At 38.9% G+C, this 19,675-nt stretch overlaps 1 protein-coding gene across 5 annotated transcripts in view; it reads right to left on the reverse strand.

Annotated features, from left to right (window-relative positions):
* nrxn3a (neurexin 3a) overlaps window positions 1–19,675 on the reverse strand; it is a 142,841-nt gene that overhangs the window by 104,155 nt on the left and 19,011 nt on the right. For all 5 annotated transcript variants that reach the window (XR_007114580.1, XR_007114579.1, XM_047610501.1 and 2 more), the window contains exons 3-5: window positions 15,552–15,572; window positions 14,256–14,282; window positions 13,619–13,630 (exon numbers count right to left, since the gene is read on the reverse strand). Coding sequence is in view for 3 of the 5 variants with exons in the window: in XM_047610501.1 (XP_047466457.1) it covers window positions 13,619–13,630; window positions 14,256–14,282; window positions 15,552–15,572 (60 nt within the window). In the remaining 2 variants the exon portion in view is untranslated. The remainder of the gene's footprint in view (window positions 1–13,618; window positions 13,631–14,255; window positions 14,283–15,551; window positions 15,573–19,675) is intronic.

Below are 19,675 nucleotides of genomic sequence, written 5' to 3' on the forward strand. Positions count from 1 at the left end.
TTCAGAGGCCTTTGCAGTATCGAAGCCACCTCCTCGCTCTAATAAGAACTGTGCATGAGACATAATGAACTTCTGAGCATATAAATGTTAGAAAGCTTTGTGGGCCCAGTGCCCAGAGGTATGTCACAATAAAGCAATTTTCTTTCCTATTACAGTACACAGCATAAATGCTTTCCACTCGTCTTTCTCCAAGGAAATTTGCATTAACTTTAAATGCTAAAGGGAGTATTTAGTAGGCTGAATTATGCTGCTGGGGATTTACATGAGATAGAGTAATCTAGGAGCGAGATCAATCACTGATAGGCATTCACCTCTTGAGTGTGTTCAGTCAGCCTATTGCTTAGTATATTCACTTAGCCTTCCAACTGATATCTGATATCACTAGCTCTTTAATTTGCCAAGGCATGATGTTGAAAGACTGAAGGTCACCTATAGTCCTGAATCCTTGTTGTTCTTTCTCTTTTTTAATGAAAATTTTAATTTTAAAGAGATAATTCATCTATGGGATCAAATATACTCATCTTTAAAAATATTAAAGAAAAGAGCAACACAAAGCATTTCTCTTTTGAAAAAGTCCAGTATTTTTCTGTTGTGACTTTACGATTGCTGCAGTTATGGTTGAGTAAAAGCAATCGGATGATCATTGGAACTCAGTCATGTGGAACAATGCAAAAGCTGAAAAAGATGGGTATGGCACACTCTGACTGTCAAGTATTGAGCACAGAAGAAAATATATGCAAACCTTATTTTGGTGCATTGACAGTGACTGAGGGAGCTTTTTCTCTTTTCCTCCATTCCTCTTCCATTCCTTCATCTTGTAACTAATGGAACTTGTATGATACTGACTCAAAATTGCCTGGATAACTGGATAACATATTCATAGATCTCTATCCAGGCAAATGTAGCAACCATATTTGAAAAGAAATATGGTCTGTTATGACATAGTAAATACGTCGGGCACTTTTTTGTGCAGCATACTGCAGTCCTATACAGCACTCATCAAACTGGGGAGTTTTACATAACTCCACACTGCTGATCTGATGAGCTTCCAAGCAGATGTATAATAGATTCAGAGAAAATATGCGGCTCAACTATGGCATGATAATGAATCCATTTCTTGGAGCACATCAAAGCCTATCCACACCCATTGCCCAGATCTGTTCCTGTTTGTTTATGTGTTTTATTTTTGAATCATTGTACATTAAGCAATAACTAACCAACTGAATCTGTTTCACATCTGGTTCCTTTATGTTACATCTCTTTACCCTTTGTGAGCTAGGTGGTAATAGGGAGCACTTCATGTCTCAAGTTCCAAAGTTGGAAGACTAGGTCAAGAATCTGATTTGTGCAGAACCAAAAGGAAGTCCTTCACCTCTGCCAACACTAACTACTACTACAGTTCATATGTTAAAGGATATCTACGAAATCAGCCAAAGTTAGCCAGTCTTTGTAAAACAAACAAACAAACAAACAAACAAACAAACAAAAAAATGGTATTGTCTCCCCTGAGCCCCAAACAAAAGATAGCCATACAGATGTGTTGATGAGCGATAGTGGCTTCAAATGCTGCCTCTTGTTTTTTTCTCTCTTTATGCTGTTTCCTAAAAACTCATAAAAGCCAATTACCTTCAGATGTGTCCAGCTTGACCACGAATCAGTGCTGTGTAGTTGTCTCAGACTGAAGGCCATTAAAAGCCCATTAAAACACCATTTCACTCCGAAAAATACATCAGCTATACATAGACTCACGGTTAAACAAGCAGAGCTGTCTCAAATACAAGAAAACAAAACAGCAAAGAAATAAAAAAGCAACTACAGACACAGAAACAAGATAATGTAGGCCCTGGGGTAATATCATGTACATAAAAAGTACATGTGGTGATAACTTGCTAGGTGCTATAAATTCGACCTTTAAATACAGTATGTCATCCATAGTTGAATATTCTGCTTAAATAGAAGAATACAACCTATATCATTTACTGTTACATATATTATGTTGTCAGTGAGTATGTCTGAGAGAGAGTGAGCAATTGATCACAATCGAGTGAGAAAGAGAACAACTAGATAAAAAGACATTCCAGTGTGAATGGGCTTTTGCAAGCTTTAGCACTGCATGAGCACAGTAATACTGTTATATTGCCACAGATTAAAATACACACTCAACCAAATCTTCTGGAAATGTACAGAATACAGATCCTCTGTGTTTAAGTTGAGAACAATTGACAAGAGACAAACTGAAAAAGATACAGGAACATAGGAACGTTTCTGCATCCCACAGGGTGATGACATGAATGGGTGTGAGTGAGACCCTGACTACTCAAAATAAGATTTCCAGTCTGGCAAGAAAGAAGATGTATTCATTTTTTATTATTATTTCTGAATGGCCCTAGTCCATATTTGTGTTTAATTTGTGATAACATAAAAATGTGTGTACGGGCAAGTTTCGCTGTCCAGACCCGCAGCCAAACAGGAAAACCTGTCCATCGGCCTTACCGTAGAAGCTGGTGCATGCAAAGCAGAGGATTTGTTTAACATCTAGCAAACTTGAGTTCACCCTCACTGTCAGAAGTAGTGCTAACCTTTTTAAAAGGATGTTGTAATAATTATATGTTGTTCTTGGTTTTGTCTTCCTCTCCCATAGGTTAAATAACACTGATCTGCCATGTCTTAAATGTCCCCATTATTACATGAAAATACAGACAAACACTGAAACCATGAATGACTATGGCTCACCTGGTGACAGGTTATTCAATATTTTAGTGAATTTGAGGCCAGGTCAATCATGCTTTCTGAGTTGTTTCTAAACTGTTTTTATGTGTATGTCTGTGTCAGGCTGCATCCTGCTGGGGATGGCTGCTGCCATCAAGGGGTGTCATTGCTATGGGGTGGGAGTGCCTGGTCTGGTCTAGGTGGGTGCTACATCTTCAAGTAACATCCAAATGAATACCAGGTCCAAAAAATTTATCAGCAGAACACTGAATTGTCACAAGATGGTTAATGTCATTTACTTCTACTGTCAGGGGTTTTAATGTGGTGGTTTAATCCAGAAAAAAATGTAATTTCAAAACCAATCAGACAAATTGGTAGCAATGAAGACTGATGCAGGAAAGTATGACTAAACCCTCTGCTGCATAGCATAAATTTAGAATAACAAATCCACAATTAATGGAACCTCTCAATTCCCAGAGTTGCAGAAACATCTCAGTATAAACTGTTAAGAAGATGAGAACCAGGTTTTCATGGTTGAATTGGTGCTAAGGGAGACCAAAAAAAAAAAAAAAAAAACAATTGCTAAGGCCCGTAATGCACAAGGAATGGATATTATATTGGTGGTCATGCATCCAAATCCTAGACTTGGTTTTTACTACCATGTCTTTGTGAGGAGAAAATGGGATGTGCAGGGCAACACTGCCAGCATGGTGAGCATAACATTCTGCCCCCCAACACACCATCTCATCTGGTCTGAACATTGTGGGTAATTGTAAACTGTGTTGGATCCTTAAATATACCTTTCAGTAAGTAGATGTATTCACTCCTTTTTCCTTTCATGCCATCATTCATAATAGTGGTTGTATGATTGTGTCTGAATGAACGACGCAAAACTCAGCTGATGGAAGAAGCACCCCTGCTGAATATGTGTTACTGGTATCACACATGCTTTCTATGTCTCACTGAGCCGCTAGAAGAACCGTCTGAAGGACAGCGTATATCTTACCTGCGCCAGAAGTAGCGCGCACATTACGTACGAGAAAATGTAGTATTATCCCTCCAGCTGTTGATTGAAATGCCGGTCTACCTCACGAACGACTCTTGTTTATTATATGACGTAATAAGTCAACCGCAAAGTGAGCCATATTAACGTGGTATTAATCTGCTGAAAAGACACGTATCGCCACCTAGAGGTGGAGGAGGAGGACAGTTATTCGATTTTCTCCGCTGCATGTAAAGTGGGACAAGGACTGAAGTCAGAGCATAGCTCGATTAAGCTCTGCATGTAAACGCACTGACAGACAACTACAAGCTGTGGAGTTGAGACAACTGCAGATCACAACATGGTTTGGTAGGGTGCAGTGGTTTCAGTTGAACTAAAACTCTGGACACTCATCTACCAAAGAACGGTCCTGCAGTGGTAGGGTATGTCACCCAGAGAACAATTAAGAAGAATGGTGATATTGATATATGATTTGGTCTACCGCTATAATCACTGGTGATGATATTTAAAATAAAAACTAGTACAGTTAAGAGAGTTGTCTTCTAACAGAATCTGTATTTCAGTTATTATTTGCACATGCACATGAAAAAAAATAGTAAAAATATAAAAAGAATATAACAACCTGTTTTCCATTATGATCTTGATGCCAAAAATGGTCACCATATGAATAGGGAGAAAGAGTGACAGAATAGCATAATTACAAAGGCATAAAGGTAGAGTAAATGACAAACGGATACAGAAAGAGGCAGAAATGAGAAAGATGGGAAAACAAAACAGAAAAGGGAGAGAGAGAGAGAGAATTTGGAGAGTGGTGGTTAGAATCTAGAGTGGGAAAGATGAATGATGTCGTCTAAATGAAATGTCTTTCCCAGTAATGGGAAAAAAGTCCATGCCTGAAAGCAGGTCACTTAAATTGCAAAAGATGTACTTAAGCAGTGTTGCCTGGAGCACAGTGCGCTTGACAAAACTGTTAACATTAACTTTCCAAAATCAAAATAAATGGAGGGAGGACACAAGGGGAGGAGAGAGGGAAAAAGAAGAATGGGTTTGAAACCTGCAGTCTCGCCACTAGAGTGGGATGGTAAATGCCCTGGCAAACAAAATTATTATGGGTGAGGTGCACGCTATCGAGAAGCCATTCATGCAAACTGACACCTTTGCAAACATGCACATTCCTCTCTTTCATGCATATCACATGTCATCTATTTGTACATGTACCTCTATTGCTTTAAAGTATGAGCCAAATGGAGTCCGGCAGCTGTACATTGTTTCTTAGAGCTCAGCTTTGTTGTTCCTTTTAATAAGTATCTCTGTAGTCTGTTTACTGCAAACTCACAAATACTATGGTAAAAAAAAAAATACAACCTCCAAACCAGTATTACAGAGCAGACTTTCCCTTTGAAATACACACACTGCCTCTGGCAGAAATCAATAGGAGGAGTAAAAAAATGCACTTCCATTTAATTAAGATAACCAGTGCATTCTCGCTCATAATCTCTCTTTTTCTTCCTTCATCTTTCTCTCCCTCCATCTTTCTTCCTGTGCCGCTACCCGTGTCAATCCCCTCTGGGGGGTGAGAAATGTTGTCGGTAGGAATCTGGATTTAATCGTTTCCCAGATCGCCGCCATGTTTTTCTTTCCCTGAAGCGTGTTCTCACTCCCCCACCCCCACAACCTCCTCTTTGAAATGTCGTCTAGGGAGTGTTCTGCAGCCGAAATGTGTTTGCTCTAGGGCAATTGGACTATTGGGGTTGACATCTTCAGCTGAACGGGTTACAATCCATTGTGTTGGTCTGTGCGACAATGCAGCAGTGCACAGCTGGTCTGTTTTCAGCTCCGTTCTGTCACAAATAGCTACGAGATGCAGCTGCTTTGGGTTTCAGATAAAAGAAAAAATCTTGAAAAGCCAAGATGCAAATTCCTAATCCTTATATTCTTCTGTTTACAGTTTACAAAAAGAAAACAAATGCAAGGTGCATTTTAAATTTTAAGTTTTTCCTTTACCTTTTTTTTCGTCACATAGGCACAACAAATACATACAGTTTTTCAAAAATATGCATGTGCATCAGACTGGTTGTGTTGTAAATTGGTACTTAAGGGTATTTACAATAAGCATATTACTTGACAAGTAAACATGGTAATTAGCATTGTTAATTAAAACCTGAAATACAAATAGTCATCTAAACAGGTCCTGTTCAAACCTTGCAGTGAAATCCTTCCTGGATAATCTCACTGGCCGCCTTAAATTACTGGTATGAACACACTCAGGACGCATAGAGGATGCATTTAACTCCTACAACCTCAGACCACATTTGACCGCATTCCTTTGGTAGTGGGAACACACTAATGTGTCCTAGGTCACATTAACACCTACTCAACAGGGGTGCTACTATAAACAATCACCTGAAAAAGGAAAAAGCATGATGGTGTTTGTTCGTTATTAATGAGAGCCTTTTAAGATATTGTTAAATATAAGGGCACTGTATGAGATTCTAGCATGGTACAATAAAAAAAAAAAATAAATAATAATAATAATGCAATCATGTTGATGTATAAGGAGCCTGAGCAGTTGTTTGGAGTTACTTCAGCAAAAGCATCTGTCCAACACATTACCAGAGATTTTTCAGTCTCTGCTTCAAACTGTACAGTGTGTATGGAAGCTTTTATGGTTCGGCGGAGAACAAATATATATGTATCAAAAGATGTATCATTTCCTCTTGTCATGACACATTCATGGTTCTGATTCAGCAGCTGTAATGTGTAACAGTGTTCTTATCACCATATATATATTTTCAAAAACCACAGAGAATGTCTTCAGGACTAAGCATAAAGAAATTTCCTCCTAATTTCATCACAACTCAAACAACCCACTGTCAGTAACAGTTAGCTCTCAGGATGCCACGTCATCAGCTATACAAGCTGCAGTTATGAAATGTGATCATTATCTTGCCTTTTCCTTGGCAGTTAAAATGTTCCTTGCTGAAAACTGACAGAAAAACAGAATCTTGCTTCAATGCAGTGTATTATTAAACTAAATAATTAATGATTATACCACCACACACCACTCCTCAATTAAGGGTCACCTGCTCTCATTGTCCTTTTCAAAACGGGGAGACAACACCTGATTAATCTGCTAGCAAAGGGACATTAACGTCATAGTGTTAACGTTCCCCTGGGTTCTGAATTGAACATATGAATTAAATCTCTCCTGCTATTAATAATCTCGTTTTAAAGGTTTGCAAAAATGTTGTCTCATCTCCTCTGTCAGCCGTGACTTTTGAAATGCTTGTTTTTGTGAACTGTGGTGTCAAATACATTCATGGTTAATGCACGGGAAAAGTTTGGAAGTCTGGTTATATCAAATTCTCCACATCTGACAATCTGCCACAACCACAACATTAAAACATGCATGCATGTGCACATGTAAAACCAAAGTGGGAATAGTTCCAATTTTGCTGCAGAGAACTTAAATTGTAGAATCAAATGTAAAATATTTTTTCTTACTTCATTCACCTCTAATTAAAGCTGAAGGATCTTAAAAGTGTGTATTTTTATCGAACAGAACTGTAGCAACAAACTGATCAGTAAATGGCTACCTCTTAGAGTCCTCTGTGTTTCCCATCTTTGGTGAGGGATAACTCCACATGTCTGTGCTAAAATGAATTTAACAAAGCTAAATGTTTTACCCATAAATTATTAAACTAAATTATGGTAGATTTGTCTGTATTTAGTTGTTGTCCAATATGTAGGCTGAATACATAGCTGGACACAGAGTTCAGTCAGACTACAATTAAGTATACAAACTGCGACGTACGTACAAAGTACCATTTCCATTAAATCTGGATTCAGCTATCTCACTCGTCTCTGACTTTGACAAAATAGAATCAACTGAATGCAACTGAAAGCAAACTCGTGGTGATGAGATATGGTGGTGAGGAGGAACAGATGAACTGGAAAAACCTGAACACCATTAGATATTACATAGAATCATACACATGCACACTCACTTGCAGTGTTTATTCTAATAAGTGACTATTGTCCAGCACACTACGAACAAATGCTCTTTAAGTCTCAAATGTCAATATTGAAAGATGTCCAAAGCTTATGTATTATTCAGGCTCTAAATGACATAGGCTCCACTCACAGACAACTTTGACTTCGTCTGATTGGCTGTGTCCATTTATCCAAATTTTCAGTGTAAGAACAAGATGAGTGACAAAGCCAATCAAGGGTGAAATCTGTATTAAATGAAGTCGCTGTGAACCAGGGTTTTAAATTACACACACACACACCTGCGCTGTCAGACCCACCCTGCTGACTTTATTGTGTGTGTGTGAATGAGTGAGAGAGATAGAGAGACGGATATATAGATGCAGAGAAAGGTGTTCACAGTTAGAAGCAGAGAATTCCCAGTGCTCGTCATCTCCTGATTATCAGTCTCCTCAAGGTTAGCAAGAGCACACACCTCTATGGTGCAATCAAACCTGATTAGCTGATTAGCATACTACTCGCATATTGTCGCCACAATTCATTACCCGTTGAGGGAGTTCAGTGCCGCTCCCCAGGAAACATTGATCTTTTGCTCAATGCCCTCACATGACCAGACAACAAATGCAGACACAACGGACACAGCTACATTAAGTGATCCAGCTATAAAATAGATTCCTTTGACATAGTGTGATACCTGACATACCTGACATACATACTCTTCCTTCATGAGAATAACAATAACTCATAACAGAATAGCAAAAAAGCCAATATTATGGAAGAGGGTCAACCATATCAAAGACTCATTTAACGAGCAAACAACAGTTTAGTCGGACTAGAGCAGACTTGTTGCATCTTGGCCATCACGCTCACATCAAATTTATCATCTTCTCAGTAATGTGGAAAAATCTCAAAGGCCAGTCGTATAAGCCATGTGAATGCTTTTGGTGAATATGGCTTCCATGTCTGCCTTATTTAGCTCTGTATTGGTGAAGCACATCCCTCATCCTGTCATCGTACAGCAGCACATTTGTCCAGACAGAGCTGAGGGATATGACCTGGACTTTTGTTGCCCAGACACTGCTCACAATTGCTACGAAGAAGAACTGCCAAGCACAGGGCCAAAGTCACCAAAGCCTTTTTGGCGTTGGCTGCAAGGGCACCTGTGGTCGATGCACCGCTAGTGGAGGATTTATCAGAATGGTCAAGGATTAGCCTGTGTTTTGCATTCCTGTGGAGAAAACATCACATTTCAAATCACCACTGTCTCTGACAGCAATCCGCTGCAACAGTCATCAAAGGACTGCGTGATTTGATGATTTGTCATCATCAAAATAATCAATTCATTAAATCTTTCCACACTACTTTAATGGCAACTTAGAACATCAGCATTCAGAAACATTATCAGTTAGATTGTTCTGGCTGCATCCAAACAAACCCAAGCTAAAGAAAAATATATGGAGAAGAAGTGAGGGAAAGGAGTGGTAGATTTGGAAAGACTCAAAAAATTAAGAGTACTGTTTGTCGGTGCTGTGCTGTCTCTGTTTTGTCTGGGTCTGTTGTTTTCGTTGCCACTGCTGTTTATTGGCATATGATGTCTGCCAGAAAGGTACACAGCACAGTATGGTACTGAAGAAACAGCTCGGGTGTGAGCAGCTTGCCAAGAGTGGCTTTGGTCTGAATCACGTGACAAGGTGCCAGTGTGTTTTCTGATGCCTTTCATTATATTCACATATTATATCAACATTACACATTGAGTACAGCGAGTCTTTACAGATAGTGTGTATTCACATGTTTTTATGACCCATGCAAACATTCACTAATATCTCTATGTACGATGCGTCATCCTCCATTGTACTCAAGATGTTCTCAAGAGTCAGCTGAGAGCTTTTATTTAAATGGGAACTTTTCCAGACTGGGGAGATTTTCCTTTAACCATAGTCTGTTGCAGTCATTGGGTTGACATGTGCATGGCATCTTGTGTTACGGTCAATTACTGCACATTTAATATGACATCTTAACGACTTGTGGAAAAAAGGTATTAGTATTCCATGAGAGACATTGACAGTTTTACATAATACTCGGTTGGAGTCAGCAGTAGTGTTGCACATTAGGTACGTACCTAATGGTTTCATTGGTTCATGGTTTTCATCATGTTGTGGTCATTTGTTTCCCACAGATGACTGAGTCAGTCATAAACCACCTTGTGCGCTTAGTGAAGCTGCATATCCTGATGGTTCTGACTTTAAGAGGCTGCAATATTCAGGCTCAATGCCAACGCCAGCGGCCATGCCCATCCGACCTCTCCACCTCTCCATGCAATTTGCCTCAAATGTAACACTTAACCTCCTGGCCTGAAAGCCCTGCCAGTTGATCTGGAGTCACTATGTTGCATGCAATGATGGACAGAAGAGTGACAGCAAAGTAGCCAAACCTGTCAACTGGATGCATGGAGCTGAATTAATTTCCAAGTGTATTTATGTAGGATATGTCTTTGTGATTAAAATATATTTTGCAAGAGGCCTGAGAACAAGTACAGGTACCAAGGACAAAGAAAAACATAAGTAATACTTTAACAAACACTAATTAATTACAGTCTCATTCCTAATGAAATTTCTAATGATATTTGAGACTGTTGACAACTGTCAACAGTCTCAAATATCATTTAAGCTAAGGAAGATTTAAAGTGCCTCCCAGGAATGAGTGTCTCTGACTTCAAGCTTCCTCAGTAATAAAGTAAGGTACAATTCAGAGTTAAGCCTATGATCTGGTGTCATGGTTATTAGCTGTGAATTCAACTGAGGATATCCAGGCAGCTTAGAGAGCAAGGCATCATAAATGAAGACACAGATATGTTGATGCCTTCTAGATGCCAGTGATGACCACGATACCTTTATCTATAACTCATACACTACAAACTATTTGGTTTTTACCAAGACAAAAAAAAAAACAAAAAAAAAACTTAGATGTAGAAATGTAAGATCATTTGTCTTGTTTTAAGAGTTAATTTCTTATTTCAAGCGTTTGCAGTGTAATGAGAACATTTTCTGTAGAAAGGAATATGACAGATGCCACAGCATGAGCAGGCTTCCATACAATATGTTCATAATCCAGTGCAGAAAATATGGTCCAATGTTATAAGTTTACATTGTATTTTAAATTGTTGTAAAATTGAATTAGGTTAATGTTTAAGGAGTGACAATTTGGTGGGACAGGGTGGTCTGTGAGGTGTTTGTGGTGTCAGTTCTGTTCTGATTTGCACACAAAATCAGCATCAAAATATATCTTACAGTACTGAGTTGGAGTAAATAACAGTGGACTGAACATTGATCCTTGATACATTTACCAGCCAATAGGGGATCTGGTATGAAACAATTTGCCACAGCATTTTGAACTCTATCAGAAAGATACAATTTGAAGCTGTTATTAGCAGAGCGGTGAAGACTCAGAATGTGTCTAGCACTGCTATGTTGTCATGCATCTGAACAAACCAGTACAGTAAAGACCAGAAGCATATTTCACATCTATTTCCCTATAGAATGCTTTATAAATAAAGTTGTATTGGATTGAATATGGAGTCATCTGCTTACACCCCTCTACCACTGATGCTATGTTATCCCTTGGCTCAGTGTCTGACTCACTTACCAGCACTCAAGCATGGAAAACCCATCTGCCATTTATCCTTTATCAAGAAAGATAAGGAAGTGTAAAATACTCAGATAGGCTGTTCACAAATGCAACAACGATCTCCAGTCTTGAGGCAAACACTGTGGAGGGGTTTTTGGTGCATTGGCTCCATTGCTCCATTTAAACCAATGGCAAGGACAAACCTGCATTAAGATAGTGAGTATGGACAGAGGACGAAGCTAATAAAAATAGATAAGACTGGAAATAGGTAGTGGTTTTGGAGAGAGAGCAAGGAAAGGTAAAGCAAAACAAGGAAAGAGTAATGGGTAGTGAATGAAGAAGACAACAGGGATAGCAAGCGGAGGAAATCGTGACTGAGATAAGGGAAGTGGGGGAGAGATTTATTACAAAGAAAACAAAATTAATCCTATTCAAAGATATATAAAAAAAAAATAAAAAAAATGAGGACAGAAGAACTTGGTTTCAGTCGGTGGCAGTAAAATATGACTACCAAAGAGTCGAGTCACAGTTTCTTATTATCCCTTTTGCTCTCTATCTGCTCCACTACCACAAGTGAGCTGCCATGCAAATAGAGCCAGAATGGAAGCTCTTGTCTGCCTAACAGGAGGCAACAGGGAGCCTGTGTGTGTGTGACGCCTCATAATGTCTACCATCTCACTCAGGGATTACACACAGCCACAAGGAAGAAAGACAGGTGGTGAAGGAAGAGGAATCTCCGGGAGCTTACTCAGGTTTTTTTCAGTGAATGGGGGAAGCCATTACAGGTGTACATGGCAACTTGCAACCAGTCACTGCTTTTCAAGGCATTTAAGTATTATAGCTGCTAACACTTTGTATCAGCACCTATCAGGACCCTTACATTTCAGATAGCATTCATGCTAGAAGGATGTGTTCACCAACCGCAGTAAGCCAAAGCCATTCAATGAAACACCAACTAAGGTCAATGCAACAACAGCATATTTATTTCTATAAATATTTATTTCTTAGGTGGTGTCCTGCTCTACTTCCTGTCTGTGTTTTTCCTCTGATTATGTGATTGGTTACCTCCCTCATTAGTTTTAGCTGTGTCTTGTAAACTCCTTATCCCATGGGTGGATATACATTGTAGTCCTGCCTTTCACTTTGTTCTTGGTCAAATCGTCTGTTGAGTTTGATATACGTTTGTGTTTCTATTTTACTCCATGTGGTTCCTGAGTTTTTGCATTGCTTTTGGTTCTTTAGACTGTCTGAATTTCTATGGCAGCGCTTTTTGTCCCTGATTTGTAGGTTTCCTTAAAGGTCTTTGGTTTCCTATCCCTGTCTCCCCTTTTGTCTTTTGGTCATTTGGGTTCTATCTCCTAGTAACACATCCTGACACCTTAGCATGAAGCTATCGAGGATTGGTCTGTTATCTTTTTCCAAATTATGTTGTTGTTTTTTCTTGTTTTTCTTGTAGACAATTTTCAGTCCACTATCCATTTGTCCTTAAGTCTTCCTTCAAATTTTAATTACACTTCAACATTAAGGAAATCTCACAACTTGACTTCAAGTCAACCAGTGGGTCAGATCTTTTGTTGAACAGTCCTGTTCACTGGTAAACACGAGTACTTTATGAGAGGTCTCACCTTAAGTCCACACTCACAGATAGAAAAATCACATTGACTGGGGATTGTTTCAGTGAACTCCTCTGCTGCATCACTGGCAAGCTTATTTGGTTGATCAGATGAATGATCTGCAACTGAACCATCTTAAAGTCATCTACATTTTTTTCCTCGCAGCACAACGAGCAGGTTTGGGTGTGAGCACTGCTTTAGTGAATGGAGCATATAGCCTGATTGCCAATTCTGTTGCAAATCCATCAAACAGTAGAAAGTGGATCATAAATCCTGTCATTTGAAATCAATTGATGATGAACCGAGCAATAAAACCCTGATTTACTGGCAGGCTAGAGAGGCTTGTTCTGAAAACATATCCACAATCTTACAGCTGTCTCACAATATTCCTGCAGACACTAAAGGCCTTCTAACACATTACAAAACACATAGACATGGTAAGAGACACAAAGAAATGCACTCTCTTTTCTCCTTCTCCTTCAATTACAGTTGCTTTAATTACTTGCTTAATCCAAGCACCCTCGGTGAGAAACCATTACAGAAGAGACACTGAACACAGACAAGTAAACACATTAAAACATCAAACACATTACACTGCACTGCACCGCTCTCAAACACTCACAGAGTAAGCGTCGCTTTTCATAAAGGTGGAATAGGAAAGATTTCGAAAAAGCTGTACCTTTGCTTTTAGCTGGAAGAGCAGGGGGGGAGGCGGAGATAGAGAGAATCCACAGTCAAGAGAGCCCAGACAGGGAAGGAGAAGAAGAAGAGGTAAAGTGAGTTCAAATTCTACCAGACCATGAACATATCATGTCAAGAGGATTAATTAGTGTACAGCAGCAAATTTGATGCAATTGTACATCTCAAAACACTTGAAATATGTAACCACGTCTGGTATTAACGCACTAGCAAGCAGTAACTACAGAATTTGTGTGGTATTCAAGTTCCCTTGATTTAGCTGGAGGCCAGTATTTCAGCCAGAATCAAGTTATTGTAGTTTGGATTCATTTTAAATCCATGGTGTAGTTACTGCAAACTTCACATAGCATGTCCATGACCATGCTAAATACATATTTCCATAGTACAGCATATTTATTTCTTTACAGTCCCACACAGATATTAGTCATAACACTATTCTGACCTAGAAAGTGATTAAAGTGTTATGACTTTATTAGGGCAGTACAGAATAAATCACACCATTTACCACAATGTGTATCGAACCATGCACTCCTATATACATTCCACACCCACGGCAAAGACACCAACATTGCAAACAAAACAAAGATGTGACTGAGAAAAGGTAAAGAGGGGCATACCTTGTTCTGCCATCATATGTGCAAAGCCTTGAGAAAATAAGGGAGGGATAAAAGAGTTGGAGGGGGAAAGAGTGGCAGAGAACACTTGAGCAAAAAGAACACAAAGTTTTCAATACTTTCTGGTATTGTGATGACACATGTTTTTCCCAGGAGGAAAAGCATGACATCAGAACACACAAAGGGTACACAAAGCTTCCTGTGCCTGAGCAGGAGGCTTCCTCAAAAGAAATGCCACACATTTAACCCAATCTCTACCATAGCAGAGTGTGCACTGACCTGCTGAACGGGCTTATACCTGAGATAACCGACAGCACAACAAGATGTGGTCACAGCAGACAGACTAGTCATCACTTTTTAAGTTCATGTGACCACCATGTTAGCATACAGTTGCTTATTTACACATCCAGTTCAGTTTTAGCCCTACCTGACATGATGAATGTAGGTCCAATATTGACTTTTATTTCTAGATGCTCTGGAATTTTAATCTACTCATTTCTAGCTGTGCATTTGTGCTGTTTGGTGCTGGGTAGGAATGAAATTGGGGACATTTGTTTAGTTTTTTTTTATCTAAAAACAAAGCCTGTCGTGACCAAAAATTGTCACTATAATCACAATGGAGTTGTATTACAGATAGTTGTGTACAGAATTCTCAGCAATTTTTTCAAGATATCTAAAGTGATGTCTTCAAATTGTAATTTTATACATTTTTGTAATATTGTTATAACTACTTGAAGTATATTTGATATGTGGTTTGCTCTACTAAGTAATTTCCACTGTCTATCCAAATTTCCCTTTGTATTTAAACCTCAATCAAGCACACGTGATTTTGAATGGGTTTTACCTACAGGTAATGTCTTCTATGCCTTCTTCTATATACAACCAGTGACTACATACAGAAAATGACAAATCGTTATTAGTCTAATTAATTGTCCTGGAATTATGGAAATTTTTGTTTGAGCAAAGTAATCAATTGCAGCAAACAAGAACCTATCTTTGAGTATATGTCAAAGTTACAGTGTTAAATCTCTGCTAACTGATTTTTATCATATGAGAAATTACAAAAAGTTTGAATAACAAAGGAATACAATTTAGCGCAGAAATAGTATATAGATTTATAGTGAAAATGCAATTGTATGTACTATCCATACAAATCACTTTTATCCATCTTGTTTGGAATGTAGAGTATGCTCTGTTAAGGCCTGAAGTCACATATCTACCACCACGCCCATAAAAAGTTTGCATTGCAACACAAATTAAAATCTGCATCTTTACAAAGGTTCACAGTTTTTCACTCACCTGGCATATTGTTGCTGACCTCTGGAGTACAAAAGAGACAGAGAAAACAAGCAAAGAAAGCTTGATTAGAAACACACTTAATACTTGCATGTTAACTATCATGCAAATTAATATACACTTCATGGTCCATACAGAGGGCTGGCAGTACGCACGGCCATTTGCATGTCTTTCACAATGCAGAGGATTTTGGCAATCAGGAGCAGAAGCAGTAACATTTGGGTAGAAACCCCCTCCCATTACATGAAATTCAAAGAGAAAATTTCAATAGAAGCAATAGGCATCTCATCACACAGACTTGTAGGCTTTCCATTATCAACCAGTGGAGATGATTTTATCAGGAGGTACTGTTGCTAATTATAAAGAGAATAAAACAACCTGTAAATGGAATAAAACTGAAACAGAGATTACAGAGGCTGTAATGTGGCCAACCAGTAAACAAGTTGGGTTGAACACCATACTGATAATTTTGCAACTCTCCCAAAAGCTGCAGGTATAAATTTAGACCCATTGGATTCAACTGGAACAAAATGAATAGTCACAGCAAAAGTCTCTGGAATAGAACCTTTTGTAGGTGTTTTTTGGTGGTCGTCAAGTGGACATTTTGACCTGTGACTAGCACTATATTAAAGAATAATAATAATGATAATAATAATGAGAAGAAGAAGAAGAAGAATTGGATCTAGTTCTGAAGCTGCAAAGTCCTCCAATGAGAAAATGAAAATTATTCTATGATAAAGGTGTGAAATTGTTATTAGTGTGAACACCAAATGTAATAAGCAATAAGCAAGTAATAATTTTGCATATTTTTAAGATAATGTGCCTAGATTTTTATTCAGGAAATAATGTGTACTACCACTATGCAAACTATCATACCTGTATGTGAACATATGCATTTAAATTCCTATGCGGTACCCTTCCCACTTTGCTAACAGGATCTTGAAAAAAACGAGGCAGAGGCAGTATTGGTAACGTATATGTATAATACAATAATAATTTGCAAACTCTGTGATTTAAGTGTGTCATAAGACAGCATCACACAATAGAAAGATGACCTTAAAATGACATTGCAAGATTGGAAAATGAGAAAATTGTAATCTCATCTTCAGGGAATCGTGCAAATGCTGATGTTATGATCTTTCACTCTTATAGAGAGGACAGATCAGTGAGGTGGTACCTTGGCAGCTTGGAAAGCAAAACCAGATTATGTCCCTCATCAGATCCAATGCGGTTGTTTGACTATAAAGTGGCCTTATTTAGTTAGGCCACTCACAGAGATGAAGTAACTGGAAAATGAAGTATTGCAGGTAATTGACTTGAGATGCATTAAATGTTCTTAGCGTGGATTAATTGGGCATGTTAGGGTGTTAATGTGAACACAAGCAGATGGAAGTCAATCTCATATGCATTAGATATTAATTCAGTTTAAACTGGAAACTGTCAGCTGCGCTCTTACACGCAAAAATCTGGCCCAGTGGTCATCTGGGAGGAGAAGTGTGTGTGTGTGTGTGTGTGTGTGTGTGTGTGTGTGTGTGTGTGTGTGTGTGTGTGTGTGTGTGCTCGTGTGTTTGTGCTGGGATAATCTCACTAAAGCTTCAATTCCTTTGTTTCTTTTATGGAGCCGTTGATTTGTTTCAGATTTCCATGCCATTGAACTATTCACTCAAATAACCACAGAAGAGGAACACTCTTGACAGAAGGAGATTAAAGCAGATTAGGACAGTGTGTATGTGCACACACACAAACACACACTCACGCACACACACACAGGGTAGGCAGATGAAAATACAATGACAAATTAAAAGAGTGACATGAAGGACTGCCTGTAGTTTCTTCACACTGGCTGTTTTTGTCGCAGGGCCACCGCGTCACTGTCACCTCAGGCCTTTAGTCCATTTCACTTATTGATCAGTGACACGGGTGCTTGCCTTGCTTAGCTTAAATAAAGACTCAGCAAATCACGAGAGGTGGAGCGTGAGTTGGGCTGCATCGATGCCAAGGCAGACCTGCTAGGGGCCCATAATACAACCTGCCACTCAAAGCAGCCACGCATTTATTTAAGACTAACTTGTGAGAAAGCTAAGTCTAAAAAGGGGATAAATTGGGTATATAAGGTTGTAAACATGTGTTGCCTTTTGGTGAAGCTAAACATTTAAACACGGAGGTCTACTGGACTTGGCTAACATGGTCATTTGAGGAACTGTACAAAATTTCAATTTGCAGCTCATTAACTAGCATCTCATCTGTTCGATCGGTGCCTCCAGTGATGTACCAAGTTGTTTCAGTGATAACTAGAGTTAATCAATGTCAATAGTTAATAAAAAAAGAATACATGGTTTGATATTCTCCTGAATTCCTATTTCTCCTGGGCTGCCGAGCCATCCTGCCTAGTCAAAGAACAAACACACTATATTCTGCAATTTGCTGGAACTGGATGTAGTTGAGTACAATGGTCTAATTTCTGTGTACTTATTATTATATATTAGATTATTATAAATAGGTCTCATTGTTTTAGGAAAATCAAACTACGTGTTTACGGTGAATGATTGTGCTTAAAATGGTCCTTTACTGGTCTTTACTGTCCAAGTCAGATGCTTCTCAAACTCAGCTTTCACCTTTGTCATGTTAGACTTTTACCACAATAATAATGGCATCCATACTTTTATTATAGTGAGTGTCAGAGATAAGATAAGGTAAATTTCTAACTCTATGGGTCTGAACGGTAGGAGGGGAAGATCCACAGAGAGAATATATTAAAAGATTCATGCTTCATTTTTTGTGTTCCACTCTAGTGGTGCTTTCTGACTGATCTATCCTCCAAAGCTCAGTCATTCTGTCCCCGATTCCCGATGTGATGATCAGCTGTATTCATTCGCCCTTGCTCCTGCAGCTCTATCATTTCGTTCTCTATCTTGACCTACTTCCTTTGACAATTTCCTTCCCCTGTATTAGGCCTGTTTCCATCATCAGCCTTTGGTGGGTGTGAGCGTATTTGTGGGTGTGTGGAGGAGCCTGGGAGCGCATTAATATTTAATAAAGGTATGAGTCAACAAACCAATCAAACACTCCCAGGTACAAGTTCCAGTGGGACACTTGCTAGCATTTAACTCAATATTAGAATTGCCACAGGGACCTTTGAAAGATTTCATATATCCTCCAGCTCACCCCTTAAAATTCCTCTTCATGAATTTCAAACAGACCAACATTCTTGGGGCTGACTCACCGGCTCTTTGACAAACTTATTTGTTCATCAGAAGACACATAATCTAAGAGTAAGAGTATGACTCTCGTTTAATTCAATACCCCATAGGTGAGGCCAGGATGGTGGAGGATTAGAGCTCAAAGTGGATTACTTAAAGGGATGATTCATGATGTGCTGGACAAAATGGGAGAGCACAGTGATTAATGAGGTATTGCAAAATCTGCTTTCTTTCATTGCTGCTGGCTTAACTGATTGTTTTTCTGGACGTTATAAACATGGAAGGTAAAGCAGTGGGTATGTACAATATGCACACACACATGCACAATTCTATGGGATAAAGAATAGAGTCATCACGGTGCTGAGTGCTTGATTATTATTGTTTTCATCAGCATCATTGTGACAGCCATGAAATCTCCTCCACTGGCTAATTTCACCAGCAGCTACAATTTCTGTTGGTATGAACATACGGGCAGCTGGAGAAACAGTTAGGGAGGGTTGTAGAAGCCATCTGCTCATGTTGGGGTGTCAGTGATGGACCGTCGGCTGGGTGATGGCAGCACTGTGTTGAGTGGGATCCACAAAGCAAAGAGCTTGTGTTTTGTTATGTCTGCACCCCAGACTGAGCTGACAGGAAAATGAAATACCGAGTTAATAGTTGCTTGTACATATATTGTCTCATGTATCCACTAAAACCTATGATGAATACTTTACATGTAGTAATCATTTAACTAGATAACAGAAAATATTTATTGTTTTTAGTAGGTATAGTAGGGACAGTGGTGTTTCTCATACCTCAACTAAGTACCTCAAACCAAAACCCGTTTACTACCATAGTATCTGTATATATCCTAATGTCTATAGTCATGGGACTGGAACACAGTCTGTTTTACTAAATGTTCCATATATCTACACATATGTACATACT

The sequence above is a fragment of the Mugil cephalus genome, chromosome 17 (genome assembly GCF_022458985.1).
Source record: "Mugil cephalus isolate CIBA_MC_2020 chromosome 17, CIBA_Mcephalus_1.1, whole genome shotgun sequence".
In the NCBI taxonomy this organism is placed as follows: Eukaryota; Metazoa; Chordata; class Actinopteri; order Mugiliformes; family Mugilidae; genus Mugil; species Mugil cephalus.